This window comes from Labeo rohita, chromosome 20 (genome assembly GCF_022985175.1).
Source record: "Labeo rohita strain BAU-BD-2019 chromosome 20, IGBB_LRoh.1.0, whole genome shotgun sequence".
NCBI classification, from domain to species: domain Eukaryota; kingdom Metazoa; phylum Chordata; class Actinopteri; order Cypriniformes; family Cyprinidae; genus Labeo; species Labeo rohita.
Genome location: NC_066888.1, coordinates 31,631,299 through 31,653,223, shown reverse-complemented (window position 1 = coordinate 31,653,223; position 21,925 = coordinate 31,631,299). Strand labels below are relative to the sequence as shown.

Genomic DNA, 21,925 nt, shown 5'->3' with positions numbered 1-21,925 from the left:
ATTCAATCTGCTAATCTTTCAAACCCGCTAGCATCACAGCTAAACAGGATCTCTTCTGCTCTCACCCGCCGTAACCAATGAGATGCCGCCGTCAGCGTCACATGACCGCACCCGCTCAGAGTAGGAACACTTCTCTTCGCGAGAGACTCTTGTCTCAGCGTTTTGAAATGTTGACGTGTTGAAAGAGATCAACACTGATCTTCCTCCAGTCGCGATTTCAAAACATACTAAATCTATATACTTACTATCCAGCGTAAATATCTATTCGCTTCAAAAGGAAAGCGTGTCAGCGCGGTTTTATATCAGAAAACACCGGCTTCCCGATATGAACCAGCGGTCCGCCATTTATATTGTGTTTATCAGCTTCAACCTCCGTCTGTGAGCGCTCGGTTACTCTGGTAAATAAGTTCAAACGCTTTAAAGAGAATGGATTCACAGCCAAGTATTACCTCTCCGCCAGCTGAGATAGAAAACACAGCCTTTTTCGTCTTCATCCTGTCCAGGCTTCAGGAAGTAAGTGTTTCCACTCTCCTCAGGACTCAACTGTATGATTTATAACGACTTAAACTGTTTGCAATCCATCATTCAGGCTGTAGATCAGTATAATATCCATGCAGTAGTTGTGTTGTAATGGCACAGTGCTGTAGTTTGACCCCTTCTCATTCAGCTCTCAGAGTAATTGTACAATCCAGTGAGTTAAATCCATTAAGCGTCATATAAAATCCCAAGGCAAGTAAATTAGCTCATTTAAACTGAGTTGTAAGTGCTTATTCTAGGCTTTAGGGTGACTGGGTTTCACCAGAGGTGAAAGTCCAGTAAACCCCTGGTGTTGTGTTTCTGTTGCATGTGGCTGATGATAAGGATCGGTGCTTAAATAGACTTTGTTGCTTTAGATTTGTCAATATACACAACTGGTCACAAGTATTTTTACTGTTTTTTTTTAAATAAGTTTTTTTCAAAGTACAGCAAACACAGTAAAATTTGGAAATGTTTTTACTATTTAAAATGATTGCTTTCTATTTGAATATGTTTTAAAATGTAATTTATTTCCTGTGATCAAAGCTGAATTTTCAGCAACATTGCTTTAGCGTTGAGAAAGAAAGTATTAGTTTTACTTAGCAAGGATGCTGTAAGTTGATCAAAAGTGATGATAAAACATTTATAATGTTACAAAAGATTTCCATTTCAGATAAATGCTGTTCTTCTGAACTTTCTGTTCATTAAAGAAACTTGAAAAAGTTCTACTCGCCTGTTTTCAACATAATAATAATGTTAATCAATGTTTTTGAGCAACAAATCAGAATATTAGAATGATTTCTGAAGGATCGTGTGACTGGAGTAATGATGCTAAAAATTCAGCTTGGAGTTAATTACGTTTTAAAATATATTCAAATAGAAAGCAGTTATTTTAATCCAAAAATAATTTAAAATGTTACTGTTTTTGCTGTACTTTAGATCAAATAAATGCAGGTTTGGTGAGCAGAAGAGACTTCTTTAAAAACATTAAAAATCTTACTGTTCAAAAACTTTTGACTGGTAGTTTAAGTCTAAAAAAGTGCAGAAATTGGTCAGAAACAGTCACAGGTTTGACACTTGGGCCTGCTAACTAAACTGAAAGTTTCACCTGTCAGGCAGTGAAACCTATTGAAGCTCGTTTCTAACAAAGAAAAAAAAAAAAAAAAAAAAAAAAAAAAAAAAGGTAACACTGTGTGTTTTTTTTTTTTGTTTGTTTGTTTGTTTTTTTTTGTAATATAATCTCTCAGTATTCTCAGAATTGTGAGATACAAAGTCAGAATTGTAAGATATAAATTTGCAAATTGTGAGATAAAAAGTAGCAATTACCATTTTTTTAAATGATTTATTCAATGTTGAAAACAAAAACAACACATTTGAGAGAATTTTGAAATACAAACTCACAATTTGCAAGAAAAAAAGTCAGTGTTTGTATCTTGTAATTCAGAATTTTTAAAAATCAGAATTCCAGAAAAAGTCAAAATGTATTCCTGTGATCAAAGCTGAATTTTCAGCAACATTGCTTTAGCGTTGAGAAAGAAAGTATTAGTTTTATTTAGCAAGGATGCTGTAAGTTGATCAAAAGTGATGATAAAACATTTGTAATGTTACAAAAGATTTCCATTTCAGATAAATGCTGTTCTTCTGAACTTTCTATTCATCAGAGAAACTTGAAAAGTTCTACTCTGCTATTTTCAACATAATAATAATGTTAATAAATTTTTTGAGCAGCAAATCAGAATATTAGAATGATTTCTGAAGGATCATTTGACTGGAGTAATGATGCTAAAAATTCAGCTTGGAATTAATTACATTTTAAAATATATTCAAATAAAAAGCAGTTATTATAAATCTAAAAATATTTCAGAATTTTACTGTTTTTGCTGTACTTTAGATCAAATAAATGCAGGCTTGGTTTTTTTTTTTAAATAAGTATAATCTCTCAGTATTCTCAGAATTGTGAGATACAAAGTCAGAATTGTAAGATATAAATTTGCAAATTGTGAGATAAAAAATAGCAATAACCATTTTTAAAATGTTTTATTCAATGTTGGAAACGAAAACAACACATCTGAGAGAATTTTGAAATACAAACTCACAATTTGCAAGAAAAAAAGTCAGAGTTTATATCTTGTAATTCAGAATTTGTAAAAATCAGAATTCCAGAAAAAGTCAAAATAGTGAGAGATTCCAATATCTGAAATCCAAGATCCATAACTTTGAAATGTAAAAAAGAATTCTGAGTTTATATCTTGCATCTAAATTTTTTTGTTTGTTTGTTTTGCCTCAAAATTCTTAGAATAAAAGTCAGACTGTGAGAGATTGAGTGTGTTGCAGTTATCTTTTTTTTTATTTTTATATCCCCTTGTGAGGACGGGCTTCCATAGAAACCAAGTAGTCAAATGAGGAGTTTTTTTTTTTTTTTTTTTTGGCATATATCATAAAACTGATGATGTTTTTCTATTTTTGTGTTGATTAGATAATCACTGCTCTTCCGGAGGAATGGCGTCCGGGTCCCAATTTCCACGGCGTACCCTGGGAGCCGGTGGTCGTCACAGTGGTTGTCGGTGCCCTCACAGTCCTGATGTTCTGTTGGAGGACGGTTCTTGCTGTAAGAATCACCTTGTGATGAATGTTTTCATTCTTGTGAGATTGATTCAATCTAATCTAATCATTCAACTCTTCTTTTCTCTTCTAGATCAAAGGCAGAACCTATCAATGTAAGTCACTTCTCGGCCTCATCATGATTGAGATATCAGCTAAATATTCATTCTGTCTCATTAAGATCTCTTATGATGGCATATACATGCTATGGTAGTTCTAATAATTTATGCTAGTTTTTAGTCTTCTGTTTTAACATCATGTGAATTTGTTTTTGCACTGGTGTCAGATTTATTCATTTAAAAATAAGCTGATATTTTGGTTTATGTTCATGAGATAATCACACGTTGGAGTGCTTTTAATTTCTAAAATATTTATGGGCTAGACATAAGTAAAAAAAAAAAAAAAAAAAACATATGCCCAGCTTGTAAATATTTTACCAGCTAGAAGTTGCGTGTTTTGCGTGTAAAATTGCATTTGTGCAAAGAAATGCAAAAAAAAAATTATTTTTTGATACATTTGTTTCAGTGTAGTTTCTATTTTTTTTCCCAAATAATTCAAATGTTACATTTTAAGTTAAAAATACTTTTTTAGTAGATTTTTAAATCACTTTTCCAATCATATTGTCATTGAATATTGTAATATTAGTTACCCATATTAATAATAAAATGTAATAATAATGCATTAAATTATTCTAGACTTAAATATTTAGGATTTATTTCTGTAAAATGATCTAAATTCTTTTGAAGTGTTCTTAAGATGTCTTAAATTACTTTAATATATTTTGAAACTTTTTTTTTTTTTTTCGCAGTAACAGAAAAGCAGCTTAGAGACAAGATCCAGCAGCTTCTCAATGAGAAATCTGATGCTGCTAACAAGATCACAGAACTAAATGACATGGTAAATTTCATTCCCTCGTCTTTGACAGACTTACTGTTTTCATTAAAGGCTGATGAACCTGATCATTTGTCTTGTTGCAGATAAAAGAGCGTGAAGAACAGCTGAAAAACTCTGAGAAATCACTGAGCTCCAGCCAACAAGAAGTGAAAGGGCTGAAGGTGAATTTCAGCAGCAGGATTCATTAATCACAATCTCAGTTTCATCACATTGCACATTTGTATAATGTGGTTTGTTGTTTTTACTGACTAGAATCATCACCAGAAGCTCCAGAGTCAATGGGAACAGATGTCTGGGAGCATTTCACAGCTCAACCAGAAAATAGTGGACACACAGGAGGAAAACTCAAACCTTAATGAGAAAGTAAGCTTCGATAGCTTTAATTTTTTTGCCATTGTGATTTTTCTCTCTCAGATTTTTCATAACCTCTATGTTTTCCTTTCAACCAAAGATTGCCAAAATGCACCAGAGAATTGAGAAGTACCAGAAAACACTGAAGAGCTATGACGAGGAGCGTGCAAAGGTAATTTGTGCTGGACGAGCTGAACTCTGGGAGTTTTGGGCATCAGTTTGTCAACCATTATATTTCCATGTATTGTTTCTGTGACAGCATCTAATTGGTTCTGTCCACAAAAATATTTTTATTTTTTTTTTTTTTTTTTTTTTAAAAAAAAAAAAAAAAAACCTAATTAGTTTATGGTTTAATTTCCAAATAATTAAAATGCCAAGACCTTCATTTTTTAGTAGTTTGTAACTCTTTCAACGTAGTTTTTATCATTATTGAATAGTATTATTTAAATGTGGTTAATTTTTGATTTGCCATAATTTATTGTATTATTGTTTTTTATTTATTATTAATTAACCTTGGATATGTAGGTTTTTTTCTGTAAATGATCTAAATGCTTTTTATTGAGATACTATTATAGTTTTTATTAATATTGTGAATCTGTTTTCCATTTTAATTTTAAAGTTTTAGTAATTTTATGTTTTGTTTATTTTTTATTAACATCTTGTTTCGAGCCGAAATGTTTCAAGAATAAAGTTGAAATTACGAAAATAAAATTGAAATGTATTAAGAATGAAGTCAGTTTTGAGAATAAAGTTGAAATATTTTCAGAATAAAGTCGAAATTACAAAAATAAAGTTATACTTTGAGAATGAAGTCAATTATTTTATTTTATTTTTGATTTAATATTATTTTTATCTATTATTTTATGGTAGTTTTATTTATTTTAACATTTATTTAACATTTTAATTTTAGTTTTTCATGAATCTGTATATATAGTTTACTATATATTTTTTACATTTTATTTCAGATTTAGTCAGTTTAGTACAGCAAGTTAGACAATTAAAATTAGAAATTTTGCTTTTTTTATATTTTAGTTGAGTTAACATTTATTTCAAGTAACAGGTTTTTTTATTTATTTATTATTATTATTATTATTTTTTATATATATATATAGTTTGTAGTCATTTGAATGTGTATCTAAACATTTGAATAAGTTAAAGATGAAGATATTAAGTGTTATGCGTTTAAAATGTTTTGATTTGATAACAGGTTCATGTCCTCATGGATGAAGCCAAACTCAGAGAAGATGCTCTTAAGGCTCAGGTTCTGTCCTTTGAGAAGGAAAACGGTGCTTTAAAAGAGCAGAAGAAATCTGTAAGTCCTGCTATCGGAGCCGTAAATCTATTCATCCATCAGTGTCAGCTTAAATCGAATGATATTTATTTTCTGACAGCTCCTCCGTGATGCCAAAGACTGGCAGGAGAAGCACAAGAAGCTGAGCGAGGAGATCCGAGTTTATCACAAATCCCAGAAAGAGCTGGAAGACTCTCTGGTGCACAAGGAGAATGAGATTGATGTGAGTGAGACTTGTTGCATATTAGAAAACAGGTGCTCCAGTGGAGATTTGTTTTCATTTTATTACAAATTATAATGTTTTCTCATGTAGGTTTTGTCCGGCTGTATTGCGGAGCTCAATCGTTTGGGAGCCTGTGATCCTGCAGACCTGCAGAAAGATGATGCTAAAATATCTAATGGAGAAGATGCTGGTAAGTCTCTATTTATAACTCCAGTTTTTGTTTAAATTTGTTTTCTCTGTCCTTTGTCTTTTGTCAGGGGAGTTGTTTTCATTTGCATTCAGCAGATGCTATCATCTAGAGTGACTCATAAAATAGCTGTATTTCTCATGTGAGTCTGCAGTCGTTCACAGATGAAACGTGGGAAATTCAGAAAGTTAACTACTGAGAAAAGAAGTGCTTTCAGTCGGGGCTACAAAGAAACAATCAAGATTCTGATTATGTTTGAAGTGCCAGTCACAGCATTCCATTTAAGAACTCCAACTATCAGATTGTTTTATTGATTTAAAATGTGTGTGTTTACATCCGTTGAGCTTTACATCCAAGGCATTTTAATACAGAAAAGGAGGGAAATGTGTGGCACTCACGAGACGCTTTAGAACTAAAGTGAAAAGTAATGTTATATGGAATTATTTTGGAGTTGCTAGATTTTAGTATAGATTTCAAATTTTTAATCAGAATTTGAATAACAATTCTGTTCTTTGTGCTGGAAGAGGACCAGTGTTTATGAATGAGCTTTGATTATTTTGTTGCTTGGCAACCATAAAAATCCAGTTATTGTAATCTATTATTGATACATTTAATTAGGGCTGCATGATTGGGAAAAATATTATTGCACTTTTTCTGATAATTTCTGCTGCAATAAAAAAGCTGCTTGTATATATGATTGATTATATAATAATGTTGTTGTTGTTGTTGTTGTTGTTGTTGTACATATGTTAAGCATAATTTTAAATAAATAAAGTATCAGGGTAGTAGTAATATTTTAATTCGTTAATTGAATATATTTAATATTGAATATTTTAGTAAGATTTAAACATTTTAGATATTTTAATAAAACTATATTATTAACAATATTAAAATAAGATTATGATATTATTATTATTATTATTATTATTATTTTAAATATATTAATCATAATTCAAAAAAAATGTAAACAAAATAGCATAGTAGTGGTAATATTTTAATTTATTAATTGAATATTTTAATAAAATGTAAAAAAAAAATTGGTATTTTAATATAACTATATTATTAACAGTTAAAATATTATTATTATTATTATTATTATTTTAAATATATTAAGCATAATTCTAAATAAAAAGAAACAAAATAGGGTAGTAGTTGTAGTAGTAATATTTTCATTTATTAATTAAATATATTTATTGAGTATTTTAATATTAAAAAACAACATTTTTAGATATTTTAAAATAACTTTAATTATATTGTTAACAATGTACGCAACATATACACAACAATATACATAACAATATTAAGATAAGATTTAGCATAATTATAAGCATAATTATAAATAGAAATATTAAACAAAATAGGGTAGTGGTAATATTGTATTGAATACATTTAATATTGAATATTTTAATAAGATGTAAAAACATTTTTAGATATTTTAATATAACTTTAATAAAAATATGATTATTATGTTTATGTAATAATGTTTTAAATATATTAAGTATAATTCTAAATAAAAATATTAAACAAAATAGGGTAGTAGTAGTAATTGAATTTATTAATTTAAAATATTTAATTGAGTATTTTAGTAAGATTTAAAAATATTTTAGATATTTTAATAACTTAAAATTAACTCTAATATTAATTATAACTCTAATAGTTATATTAATAACAATATTAAAATAAGATATTAATAATAATAGTAATAATAATAAATTACATAAAAAATATTAAACAAAATAACATTGCTATTGTAATATTACAGTAAAATAAAAAACAATTAAAAAAAACAAAATTTAAAAAACAAAAATTAAAAAAAAAATTAAAACAGAAACATAATGCAATAATAATTTTATGATAGAATTGTAAAATTACAACACTAATATTTGTTAAAATTATGTTATTTCATTTATTTATTGAACATTGGTGTCTTATCATTTTGCTGCCGTTTTATACAAGCAACAAGCTTGAGGCTTGAAGATGGTTAGTTGAAACATGCTCCTCTATTCTGAACAATTTGCGTCTGTTTTCATACAGAAAAGAAGATGGACACCATGAGACTGCGAATCAAACAGATGATGGACGTCTCCAGGGTACATACGTCTGCTTCAGCCAGATTTCATTTTGAGGACAGTTCAACACACTTCTGATTTCTAATGAAGTTTCTGTTACACAGATTAAAGCGACTCTCAGCGTTGTTGAGGACGAGAGAAACCGCTACATGGAAACTCTCCTCACCGAACAGAAAGCCAGACAGGAGCTGGAGGGTAAGAGACTGTGATTGTTCATTTGAGCACCTTCTGATTGGCTTCTCATATCTTCATCTAATCATGCAATCTGTTTTAATCCAGAGCAATATCAAAAAGTCATGCATGACCAGATGAATCTGAACAATGAGAAAAGTCATCTGGAGAACCAGTTCAAGAACCTGCAGCAGAGGCTGGAAATCACCACTGAACTCTACCAGCAGAAAGAAAACGCGCTGCAGCAGTGAGCACTCACACTTTATTCACATTACATCACATCTAGAAGGCGTAACTGAAATATAGTGAATGTACTCAGTAAATGTATAAAAACTAGTTATTATGATCTCTTATAGATACATTTAATTGGGAATGCATGATTTGGGAAAATCTGACTTTAAAAAAAAAAAAAAAATTAAATGTTATTTAAAAAAAAAACAACAAAATTACATATAGTAAACAAAATAAAATATATTAATATTCTGATATTTCACTTTAAAAAATAGTACTCATCAGATCCATTAGTTCAGGGATTGTTGCAATATAATGTTCTATTTCTCTGTTTTAATTAAGTGTTTAGAAAATTAAATGCTGCAGAAGGAATTCTGCCAAAATATAATGTATAAAAAGCCAGTTATTATCATCTGTTATCAATATATTTAATTAGGAATGCATGATTTGAGGAAATGGTTTCATTAATTTTTTTTTTTTAATTAAAATGCCAAAAAAAAATTCTTATTTCCTTGTAAAATGTAAAAAAAAAACAATGCATATGTTATACAAAAAGTATATAAATATTGTAATTGTTCAGTGTAAAATAAAAAAATTGACTGCTCAAATCAGAAATCAAATCATTGGGAATGCATGATTTGGGAACTAACCATCTCCATTAGTTTAGGGAGTGTTGCAATATAATTTTTTCATTTTATTTCTATTTTTAAGTAGGTATTTAGAAAATGAAATGCTGCAGAAGGAATTCTGCTAAAATAAAATTAATAGCTGAAGAATTATGTATAAAAAGCCAGTTATTGTCTTTTATTATCAATATATTTAATTAGGGAAGAAAATGGTTTTATTTATTTTTTAAATTAAAATGCATAATAATAATAATAATAATAATAATAATAATAAAATAATATTTTTAGTTTGTAAAATGTAAAAAAATAAATAAATAAAATGCTTTAAAGTGTGATTTCAAAAAAATAAAAAACATATTATACAATTATTTGTTTTATGGCCAATAACTGATCCCATGGTACACGTCCAAATAATTCATAATTAGTAATAATATATAAGTATATAATAATAATAATAATAATAATTTATTATTATAAAAATGAATATATATATATATATATATATATATATATATATATATATATATATATATATAAAATAATATAAAAGAATTTTTGAAAAAACTTAAAAAATTTGTATAGAATATTGCACATTTTAATTTTAACAGTAATCATCTGTTGTACAGCACTTTGTTTGCCAAAAAACAAATAAATTAATTAAAAAATTAATAAACATTTAATTGGGCCCTATTTTAACACAATTTATATTTTTTATGAGAAGGATTTATTAATGGAATTAATTCAACATGCTTTTTGATTTTTAAAAATTATTAAAATTTAATTAAAACGGAATATATTACATATATTATACAAAAGGTATATAAATATTGTAATTGTTCAGTGTAAAGTAAAAAAAAAAATGAGTGCTCAAATCTGATCCATTAGTTCAGAGTGTTGCAATATTTTTGGAATTTCCATCTGTAGTTGCTTTGTACTAAAATATGATGAATATCCTAAAATATAAACTTTATTTTTTTTAATAGCACTTCAGGGGGAAAAAACCCTTGACAGTATGTCAGCTGTCAGTTTGTGCAGTGAAAGTGCAGATGGAAACTAGAAATTTAGCAAAATGCTAAACTCATTATGATATAAGCCCTACGTTTAGATTTATGCATTAAACAGGCACTTTGCTTGTTGTGTGTAGGAAACTGACTCAGGAGGAGCTGGAGCGGCGTGAGAAGGAGACGAAGCTGTCGGAGGTGGACAGTAAAGCTATACGCTCAGAGGAGGAAGTGAGAGCCCTCAAACAGAAGATCAAGGACATCGAGGAGGAGATGCAGCAGAACGAACGCTCCTTGAAGTCTGAGGTGAGAAACTAAGCGCGTTTACTGTACAAATTCACTGTATTCTCAATCCAGAACATCACAGTCTCATTCTTACCTCCCTGTCCGCTTTTCTAACAGGTGGCTGTCCAGGAGAAGAAAGCCCATGAGAACTGGGTGAGTAATTACCGTGATTTGTCTATCGTTGAATTTGAGTAAAACTAGCGTCATATATACACACAGAACAGAAAGGTATTCACCTTATTCTTTTTAATGAATAATCATACACTATTTCTTTAACGTTTTAATTGTAATAATAGCTTAAATCCCCTAAAAATACAATTTGTTTAATTTTCATAAATGAAAAGATATGATTAGCAGAAAAAAAAAACATTTCATAAGGCTGTTGTAAGAATAAATTAAACTTGTTTTTATGCATTCAAATAATTAGACAAGCTAAAACACAGAATTTGGTAACAACAAAACATAAGGTAGTAAAAAATAAAATGTGTAATTTTTGTTTAACTTTTAATAAATTGATGTTAAATTGTTTGTTTCATGATTTTATTAATTAGACATGCTTTTTGATTCATACAGCTTAATTTAACCATTAAAAAGGAGTCCAGAAAAATTAAAACAGAAAATAAAATGGGTTTCATAGGGCCCTACGTAACTGATATGATGATACACATTTTGACAATTAACTTTTAAATACAGATTTAAATACAGAAATGCTACTATTGTACAGTGGAATGTACTTCTTAATATGAATAATAATAATAATAATAATAGTAGTATTCAAAATTTACTTTTTAAGGAACAGTGCACATTTTAATTTTAACAGTAAACCTCTGTTGTACAGCACTTTGTTTGGCAATAAATAAATAAATAAAATCGATTGTTAATTTTCAAGCATTTTAAAGCATTTAATTGGGGCCTGTCGTTGTAGTAATTAATACATTTATTAATCAAAATTAATAAAAGAAAGCTTTATTTAATTGTTTAAACATGCGTTTTGATTATTAAAATTATTAAAATGTATTTAAACCTTTAAAATGGAACTTTGGGAAAAATAAAAGACTTTGAGGACCTACACTTTTTTTTTGTTGTTGTTGTTTTACTTTTAATATTTTTTAAAATGGTCTCTATTAAATAATTGGACGTACATTGTATTACTAAAATTTATTTGAACCATTAACAGATTCCAGAAAACTGATTTTAAAACAGCTAAATATTATTTGATTTTATGATATATTTACCAATGCATTAATCATACCTACTTGTTTTTTTCTATAGTTGAAAGCCCGCGCCTCAGAGCGAACTCTGGTGGAGGAAAGAAGAGAGTCGTCCACTCTTCGTCAGAAGTGAGTATTCAACAAATCACACTGCGGTATCGTTGTTGTTATTGTCAGTGATGTTTCTGATCTCTGATGTTTGTATATTTCTAAAGGCTTGTGGAGTACAGAGATAAAATATCAGACCTGGAGCAAAGTCTGTTTAAACTCAACTCTGGACCCCCGGATCGCCACATGCCGCCACAGAGAAGAGGTGAGCAGTTTCCGTCCTTAAATACACATTCACAGGTTCTTTAAAACGCAAATGACCCACAGAACAACTGCTGCATAATGCTGTGTAGTTATTTTTGACTCAACTATTACAAATATTTTTAGTTAATAGAAATAAAGCTGAAATAAAATATAAACAGATAAAACTTTAAATAACTACTAATAAAAAATAAAATCAATTGAAAATTTTCATTTGATTTTACATATTTAAAAGGTTTTTAAAAATATTTTGAAGCATTTAATTGGGGCCTATCATTGTTGTAATCTTTATACATTTATTAATAGAAATTAATAAAATAAAACAGATATACAAAATTATTATAATAATTAAATTATTAAAAGAGTTTTATTCAATTGATTAAACATGCTTTTTGATTATTAAAAAAAAAACAATAGATATAAAAATAAACAATGAAAAATAAAACAATAACTTTTACAAATACTTTAACAGAAATAAAAATAAAATAAATAGTAAATTTAAACAAATAGTAGATGAAACTTTAAGTACTAGAATAACTAAAATAAAAATAAAGAAAATACACATACAATTAATTATTTTTTAAGAAACTAATGGTAATTATGACAAATGCAAGTTAAAAAAACTTAAATAAAACATTTCTACTAAAATAACTAAAACTTAAAAAAATCATTAATGAAAAATGTAAATAAAAAAATGACAATTATGACAAATGGATTCAGTCTTAAGGTTTTCGTTCTTTTATAATAAAATGTTGTTATTGTGCACTAAAACTAAAAATTGTTTTCATTAATTGAAAAAAAAAAATATTAATATAGGCTTAAAAAAAATGTAAAATTATCTAAAATCCAAAGTTAAAAAACGTAGACATTATAACTAAATAAATAAAATGAGTATTAAAATAACTAAAAGAAATAAAAATAATTTATTATAGAAAGATTATAAAAAAAAAAAGACAAATGACTTTGTATTAAAAATATTTCATTAATTCTAATAAAGCTAATAGAAATATTACATGAAAAACTAAAGCATGACAAAAGCAGTATTAAAAATCATTTTCATTAATTGAAATAAAATAAAATATAATAAACATAACAGTAAAGCTAGATAGAAAATATTAAAAAAAAACTGACAAAAGCATATAACATGATTACTAAAACTATTATAATGAACTGAAAATATTTGAATGAAATCTAATTAAAATAACTACATAATGGCATAAAAACAGTAAGATAACACTGAGAAAAGTCCAAAAAGGATACAAGCTGTATTTGTTTTTCTTTCATTAGAGACATTTTTCTGCAGTACATTTAATTCTACATTTTATCTGCAAATAAATAAAGAACAGTAAAGTAAGAATGCAAATACTTGTAATGTATTTTTCAAATTTCTGAGGTAAGATTTTTCTGAAGCTTCTCAGACCCAGCAACAGTAACCGAGGGGCGGAGCTTAGCGCAGGTTGACTCCTCTCATGTGTCGGCTTGTGTGATTGGCCCATCTTGTTTCTGATTGTGGTGGTTTGGTCTGAACAGGTGATTCTTACGGGCCGTCTCCTGTGAGTGGGGGGGCTCCCTCTCCTCCTCTAATGATAGAGGGTCCCGGACGCCCCCCCTCAGCACCCGTAGGGCGACGGGGTGAACCGTTCGGTGAGTCGCCGCTGCGTCGTCTTCCTCCCCTTGACATCAACTTTATCCTCCTCCTTTCATTTTCCAGCTTTCCTGTTTTTGAGTCGCTCCACATTTTATTTTTCCCCTCAGTTTCTCTCCTCAAAGCTTTTCCTCCTTTGAGTTCCTGATGCGTTCCCTCCTGAACTCCAGCCTGTAATCTCAGTATAAAATGATTAATAACAGCTGCTAATCATTAGTGATGTGTTCCAGGTCCACGACCCCCGTCTGACCCTCACGGACGCTTCTCAGAGATCGGACACCCGCTGCCATCCCGAACAGGTGCTTATGATACGACCTGTTATAAGGCAGCAAAAAAGGCTGCATTTATACAGTAAAATAGTGAAATAATTTTGCTATTTAAAATTGTTATTTTATATGTGAATACATTTTAAAAATGTAACTTATTTCTGTAATGCCCAGCTGAATTTACAGCATCATTACTCCAGTCTTCAGTGTCACATGATCCTTCAGAAATCATTCTAATATGCTGATTTGCTGCTCAACAAACATTTATGAAATAAAAATGAAACTGAAATAAAAAAAATCAAAGTTAAACAGAATTTTTTTTAATGACAGTGATTATATTTAAAAATAATGATGATGCTACTTTTTGCGATATGAAATAAAGCTGAAATAAAAATATTAGATGAAAACCTTAAATCTTAAATGACAATTAGAAATGTTGACTTATCTAAAAAAAAAAAAAAAGTACTAAAATAAACTGAATAGTTTATTTAGAATTTAAAAAACATTTTTTTGTGATTCTTTGAATGAGAAGTTCAAAAGGACAGCATTTATTTAAAATAGAAATTGTAACATTATAAATATCTTTACTGTCACTTTTGATACATTTAATGCATCATTGCTGAATAAAATAATTTCTTTAAAAAATTTAAATTTTAGAAATAAAAAAAAAAAATAAAAAATTTAAAAATTAGAAATGTTACCTTGCCAAATAAAGTATAAAGTACAATATAAAATCAGTTCTAAAATTAACTAAAAAGTAAATAAAAATATTTTTATAAAATATATTTTTTAAAAATGACAATGATTATATTTAAAAATAATAATGACAATAACGATTGTTGTGATTTGAAAAATAGTTCAAATAAAATATGAATATTAGGCAAAAAGCTTAAAACTTAAATGAAAAGTAGAAATGCTGACTTGTCAACTAATATAAAATAAGTTCTAAAATTAACTAAAACTTAAAAATAAATCAAAGCTAAATAGAAAAAAAAAATATTTTTAAAAAATGACAATGATTATATTTAAAAATAATGACAATGATTTTTGTGATTTGAAATATAACTCAAATAAAAAATGAATATTAGACAAAAAGCATAAATCTTAAATGAAAATTAAAATCTAAAATAAGTACTAAAATAAGCTGAAATAAATTAAAGCTAAATAGAAAAATTAAAAAACATTTGTTATGTGATTCTTTGATGAATGGGAAGTTAAAAAGGACAGCATTTATTTGAACTAGAAATGCATTAAATGATCAATTTAATGCATCCTTGCTAAATAATAGTATTAATTTCTTTTAAAAAAAGTTAAATTAGAAATGTTACCTTGCCAACTCATATAAAATGCATATTAAAATTAACTAAAAAATACTTAATAAAGCAAAATAAAATTTAAAAATTGTTTTTTATAATGACAGTGATTATATTCATTTTATTATATTATAAAATGAAATATAAATATTAGATGAAAAGCATAAATCTCAAATGAAATTTAGAAGTGTTGACTTTTTTTTTTTTTTTTTAATTCTTTAATGAATGTGAAGTTCAGAAGGACAGCATTTATTTGAAATGGAAATTGTTTGTAACATTATAAATATCTTTACTGTCATTACTGTCATTCACAGATGTCTGAATGTCGTTTTATCTGTTTTTCAGAAATGTTTCCTCCGATGACTTCATCCCCGTGTGCACATGATGGACCGATGGTAAGGATTTTACTCTCTTTGAGATTTAATGTACAATATGTCCAAATGTGAGCGAAGAGATCTCCAGTAAATGTCTGTAAGAAAGAAGTCATGCATATCCAGATGTTGTTCTCCATTAAACGGCGGTGGCTGTGTTTGCTTTAAAGCAGACGGCACCGGTCAGTGAGACGGCCGAGGCCTCAGAGCAGGTCTCGTCTGAACCCGTAGAACCCGTAGAGCCCGTGAGTATAGATTGGTGCTGGGATGGATGGGACGGGTTTGTGCACAGTGTCAGGTTGCTTTGTCGGCTGTTTTTGGGTCTTCAGAGCTTAAACACAACATTTCTGTTCACTTTCTAATCACTGTGTGGGTCTTGTGCGGAGAATGTGGCGTATGTTTAACAGAACTCATGTTGGTGAGTGAGTTACAGCATGTTTAGGCCTCAAACATACACTATGCAACTACATGAAATCAAATAGTTCTCAAAATGCAAGATCTGTTGCAATTATAATTGGCCCTTATGAGTACTGAAGGTGTATTACCACCACACGACACAAGTGCATGTTAAGCATGTGAAATTAAATTAAATCTTAAATGAGTAAGTAAATAAATAAATAAGGCTGCAAAAATAATGGAACTTCATTTCTGCATGTCCTGCAAATTTAACGTACATTTGGTAACTTTTGCTTTTACACTTTCATAATTTCTAACACTTTGTGGACAGAAATTTATAGCATTTTAAGCAGTGTTCTGCCAAAATAAAAGCTTGAGGCTTTGAGATCTTATAAGCTTGAATTTTTAAAAAATATAAATATTTTATGAATTATAAAAGCTTGAATTTCCATTAATAATGAATTTAGTGCATTAATAAAGTATTGCAACTAGTGTAAAGTAAATTTATATATATATATATATATATATATATATATATATATATATGTGTATATATATATATATATATATATATATATATATATATATATATATATATATATATGTGAATAATTTAAGACAAATTAGTATTATAGCTTGTGTAAAATAAAAATATGATTATTTATCAAATATTGGTCGATTTTACAGTACAATTGTAATTCAGAACATTAAAATATTTGCCTTTATTTATAATTAGAGTTAGATTAATAATCAACAATTAATACAGAATAATGAAATAAAATGCATTATTAAAAAAATAAATAAATATAAATATAAATATTAGTAAAAAAAATTTTTTTTATTAAATAAATGAATTTATTATTTATTAAATAAATGTATTTATTATCAGAGAACTGTGAGCATACATGTGCATGTGTTCAATTATTTGGTAAGGCAAAGTTTATTTATATAGCACATTTCATGCACAATGGAAATTCAAAATGTTTTGCATATAAAAGGAATTAAAATAATTATTTAAAAAAATCAGCAATAAAAACAATGAATTTAAACATTTCAAAATGATTTCAAAATTAATTTAAAATGAATTAAAACTGTTCAGAATAAAAATTATTACACATAAAATATACTGCAATCAGTTTGTTATTAAACTAATTGTAAATCAAATCTCAATTTGAATATTAAAATTTTTGTTTGTCCAAGATGCTCGGCTAACAAAAACGTTTGTGAATCCCTGCGCTTGTGTCTGCTGTTGTTCTTGTATAAAGTGTGTTTCTGGCCTTGCAGTGGTTCACTGACAGTTGCTCGGGTTGGTTAGCAGGAATCCGGTGTTAAACCTCCTCATGCATCTATAGAGTATTTTTCCATAACTTGTAGTTCTGCGTCTCCTCCTCCAGCTTTCCAAGTCTCAGAGTCAGGGATCCTTCCTGCCGTCGCCCATCCGCGATTCTCCGGTTCCTGCACACAAGTCTTACGGACCCCCGGTGATGCCGCCCAATGGACCGCCGCCACCTATGATGATCCGACCGCCCAATGGCCACCCGCCCATGATGCTGCCCGAGCCGCGCTTCAGACCGCCACCCATGGACTCGTACGGCCCTCCTCCCATCGGCCCGTTTGGACCCGTACCACCATTTGGTAAGTGCATTGCTCTTTATATATACTTATATACATACACCAGAATCAAAAGATTTCATTTAGCCAAAAATTGATGAAATTGATTGATTTTACTATTATAATTAACATGTTGTTAGCATGATGCTAGCATGGTTAATATGTTGTTAGCATGTTTTAACAAATTGCTATCATGATTAACATGTTGCTAACATGTTTCTAACATCATTCGCATGTTGATGTCATGTTGGTAACATTTTTGCTAGCATGTTTTAACATTGGTAAGATGATTAACTTGTTAGCATGTTGTTAACAAGTAGCATGTTGTTGACATGATCACGTTGTAAACATTTTTGCTAGCATGTTTTAACATTAACATGATTAGCATGTTAGCATGTTGCTATCATAATTGGCAAGTTGTCATGTTGTTAACATGATTAGCATGTTAACATGTTATTAACATAATTAGCATAGTGATGTCATGTTAATATGATTAGCATGGTGCTAACATTTTTGTTAGCATGTTTTAACATTGTTAACATGATTAGCATGTTATTAACATAATTAGCATAGTGATGTCATGTTGATATGACTAGCGTGTTGCTAACATTTTTGTTAACATGTTTTAGCATTAATATGTTTAGCATGATGTTAGCATGGTCGACATGTTTTATCCAATTGTTAGCATGATTAGCATTTTGTTAGCATGTTGCTAAGATGTTGTAACACCTTGTTAGTATGATTGTTGTTTTTAACATGATTAGCATGGTTAAATGTTTTTTATAGATTGTTAGCATTATTACCATGTTGTTAGCATGCTTCTAGCTTGATTAATTTTGTTGTTAGCATGTTGCTAAGATGTTTTAACACATTTTTAGAATGGCTAATGTGTTAGCATGTTGTCAACATGATTACCATGTTGTTAGCATGTTTTTAGCATGATTAGCATGTTAACATGTTACTAATGTTTTTAACATGATTAGCATGTTACATGTGTTAACAAATTGTTAGCATGATTAACATGTTAACAACATGATTAGCATGTTAGTATGATTAACATTTTTTAACGTGCTTTAACGTTGGTATTATAATTAACATGTTGTTAGCATGATGCTAGCATGGTTAATATGTTGTTACCATGTTTTAACAAATTGCTATCATTATTAACATGTTGCTAACATGTTTCTAACATAATTAGCATGTTGATGTCATGTTGTTAACATGATTAGCATGTTGCTAACATTTCTGCTAGCATGTTTTAACATTGGTAACATGATTAACTTGTTAGCATGTTGTTAACAATTAGCATGTTGATGTCATGTTGTTAACATGATCATGTAAACATTTTTGTTAACATGTTTTAACATTGTTAACATGATTAGCATGTTAAGATGTTATTAACATAATTGGCATAGTGATGTCATGTTAATATGATTAGCGTGGTGTTAACATTAGCATGTTTTAGCATTGTTAACATGATTAGCATGTTGTTATCATAATTAGCAAGTTGATGTCAAGTTGTTAACATGTTATTAACAATTAGCATAGTGATGTCATGTTAATATGATTAGCGTGTTGCTACTTTTTTGTTAGCATGTTTTAGCATTGTTAACATGATTAGCATGTTGCTATCATATTTAGCCAGTTGAAGTCATGTTGTTAACATGATTAACATGTTAACATGTTATTAACATAATTAGCATAGTGATGTCATGTTAACATAACTAGCATGTTAACATCTTTGGCTAACATGTTTTAACATTGGTAACATGATTAACTTGTTAGCATTGTTGTTAACAATTAGCATGTTGATGTCATGTTAATATGATTAGCGTGGTGCTAACATTTTTGTTAGCATGTTTTAGCATTGTTAATAAGATTAGCATGTTGTTAGCATGTTAACATTTTTAAACAATTAGCATGTTGCTAACATTTTTGTTAACATGTTTTAACATCGTTAATATGATTAGCATGTTGTTAACCTGTTTCTAACACAATTAGCATGTTTGACGTCATGTTTAGCACATAGTTAGTGAAACAGAAAATTGCTGTTTCGGGTGAAATATTTTGGTTGCCAAATTTTTTAGTGCGTCACTAGTTCATACGTGTTTACAGTGATCTGTCACGCCACATTAAACAACAACAAAGTGTCACCGTTTTGTTCCCTGACTTTAAAAATTCTATTTTAGTTCATCACTAAACTTTCCGTTGTGTTTTGTTTCATCAGGACGAGGCCCACCATTGGGACCACTCGGACCGCGGGACGTCCCGCCCGAATTCTTCGGCCCTCGCGGCCTCCCCCCTCGCCCCTTCCCTCCCGGACCTCTGCCGCCCCCCGGAGCCATGATCCCTCCTCCCTACGGCGGGCGCGGTTTCCCGGGACCCCCTCCGCTAATCCCTCAGAGCTCCAGAGACGGCGAGGGGAACGTCACGCCGGCCAGCGCCCCGCCGACGGACACTTCCCATCAGGACTCCGCCGCGGCTGAACCTTGACGTGAGAACGTGCCGATTCGCCAGCTTGACTTTGTTCGGTCCCGATTCGTTTCAATATTTTAACATCAAAATCTGGTTTGGGTGGAAAAAAAAAAACATTTAATTTTGTTTGAATAACACATTTGTGACAGAAATAAAGAGGGTTTTGATTTTATACATTAGCAAACCTTTCCTATGGAAATAGTATGATTTAATACGCATTAATTTTCTTGTTTCCGGTGGTTGTCATGTGGTTCAATTATAATCTCTACCACTCGACCCAGTGCTGATGCATTGTGGGATATCGAAGCGATATTTAGGCGCGTCGTGAAGCCATTTCCTCATGCCTTTAACGTGAGAGAACTCTGAAGAGACTTTACATATTTTTATGCCTTTTCACCATTTTTGAACGCCCGTATTCCCGTTCGACCGCTTTTAGTCTGCTCACGTGATTATTCGCCAGCTCGCCTGTGTTTATTTTAACGTTTGATTCGTCGTGCGTCTGCTCTTATGATTTCTTTTCCTAGCGGAAAGGCACATATGATGTCATATTGACAAAGTATTTGTACGTTTCTTTGAGCTGCGTGTACAATAAAATATTCTCACCAATTAGACACAATAGAAACAGATGAACGTCTGTGTTTGTACATCCCAGGTTTCACACAGTCAGCAGGTGATTTAAATGTATTAATGGATGTTGCATGATGATGAAACACGAGCAGAATTGAATGTGATTGTTTACATAACACATTCATCACAAATAATTCACTGAATTGCAATAATTTATATATATTAAAAAAACATTCCCAGAATGTTTTTATGCACACAAAATCTGCTTGTGTTTCATAAACGAGGCCTGTGAATGCTGTCCTCTGTGTCCTCATGCAATGCTTTTGAAACAAAATGGAAAAATACTTCAATACTCAAAACAAACAAAAATCCATTGACCTTTTTTTGTTTTTCCTTGCATATACTGTTTTGTTTGATATTAGAGTAAATTATTTTAGGAAGTGTGTGGAGAGGATGTATCTTGTGCGCAGTAAGAGTGTCTGCATCATGTGTTGAAATCCTAGGGAAGAAACTGTTTTAAAAATATGTGGCATTGATTTGACAGGAATGAATGAGTTGAATAAAGCTGCTTTTTCCTGTAGTTTTGATGAATGTGTTTACTGGCGAATCCAGGATCGTGCATCTTAACATCTTTCAACAAGAACTCTCTAAGGAGTCAGCAGTTATGCTCTGGACTAATTAATCCAGGACATTTGCATTAAGTAATTAATCATACCAGCATTTTCCCCAAAGAGAACCCTTTTGTTGTGCTAAAAATCCTTTTCTTAATTTGGTTTGGTTTTTTGGTGCTAATTGAAGCTAAACAAGTTGATTAAAAAAAATTATATCCAGTATTTGGTAATAATATAGCATAACATGGCAAATTTATATGCAATTTTTGTAGGTGGGTCATTTTTGACCTGGAGCACAAAAAAGTGGAGACCAGTGTTGGGAGAAACGCATTACAAGTAACACGAGTTATGTAATCAGATTACTTTTTTCAAGTAACTAGTAAAGTAACATTACTGTTAAATTTACAATAAAAAAGTTACTTTTTCACACGAGTAATGCAAGTTAATTTTCTTTTTCCATTTAACAAAATTTTTAACTTTTAAAACTTTCGGGGATTTTTATTTAAAAAAAAAAAAAAAAAAAAAAAAAAAGGAAGTCCAGCCCAGGTTACAAAAAGTAATGCAAAAGTAATGTAATGCATTACTTTTCACAAAAAGTAACTAAGTATCGTAATGCATTACTTTTTTTAATGGAGCGACACAATATTGTAATGAATTACTTTTAAAAGTAACTTTCTCCAACACTGGTTGTGACCAATGTTAAT

The 21,925-nt window shown here is 29.6% G+C and overlaps 1 protein-coding gene across 3 annotated transcripts in view; it reads left to right on the top strand.

Moving 5' to 3' along the window:
* mia3 (MIA SH3 domain ER export factor 3) overlaps positions 1 to 21,190 on the top strand; it is a 31,486-nt gene extending 10,296 nt beyond the window's left edge. The window contains exons 7-28 of one of the 3 annotated variants that reach the window (XM_051138193.1): positions 2,993 to 3,124; positions 3,212 to 3,233; positions 3,926 to 4,014; positions 4,095 to 4,172; positions 4,264 to 4,374; positions 4,463 to 4,534; positions 5,570 to 5,674; positions 5,754 to 5,876; positions 5,967 to 6,066; positions 8,098 to 8,153; positions 8,237 to 8,327; positions 8,412 to 8,550; positions 10,305 to 10,467; positions 10,564 to 10,599; positions 11,719 to 11,786; positions 11,873 to 11,970; positions 13,497 to 13,610; positions 13,842 to 13,910; positions 15,536 to 15,585; positions 15,732 to 15,806; positions 17,352 to 17,592; positions 19,796 to 21,190. In XM_051138193.1, coding sequence (XP_050994150.1) covers positions 2,993 to 3,124; positions 3,212 to 3,233; positions 3,926 to 4,014; positions 4,095 to 4,172; positions 4,264 to 4,374; positions 4,463 to 4,534; positions 5,570 to 5,674; positions 5,754 to 5,876; positions 5,967 to 6,066; positions 8,098 to 8,153; positions 8,237 to 8,327; positions 8,412 to 8,550; positions 10,305 to 10,467; positions 10,564 to 10,599; positions 11,719 to 11,786; positions 11,873 to 11,970; positions 13,497 to 13,610; positions 13,842 to 13,910; positions 15,536 to 15,585; positions 15,732 to 15,806; positions 17,352 to 17,592; positions 19,796 to 20,061 — 2,298 coding nt within the window. In that variant the 3' untranslated portion in view covers positions 20,062 to 21,190. The remainder of the gene's footprint in view (positions 1 to 2,992; positions 3,125 to 3,211; positions 3,234 to 3,925; positions 4,015 to 4,094; positions 4,173 to 4,263; positions 4,375 to 4,462; positions 4,535 to 5,569; positions 5,675 to 5,753; positions 5,877 to 5,966; positions 6,067 to 8,097; positions 8,154 to 8,236; positions 8,328 to 8,411; positions 8,551 to 10,304; positions 10,468 to 10,563; positions 10,600 to 11,718; positions 11,787 to 11,872; positions 11,971 to 13,496; positions 13,611 to 13,841; positions 13,911 to 15,535; positions 15,586 to 15,731; positions 15,807 to 17,351; positions 17,593 to 19,795) is intronic. The other 2 variants (XM_051138195.1, XM_051138194.1) reach the window with 2 other exon arrangements.
* Positions 21,191 to 21,925: the final 735 nt, after the last annotated feature.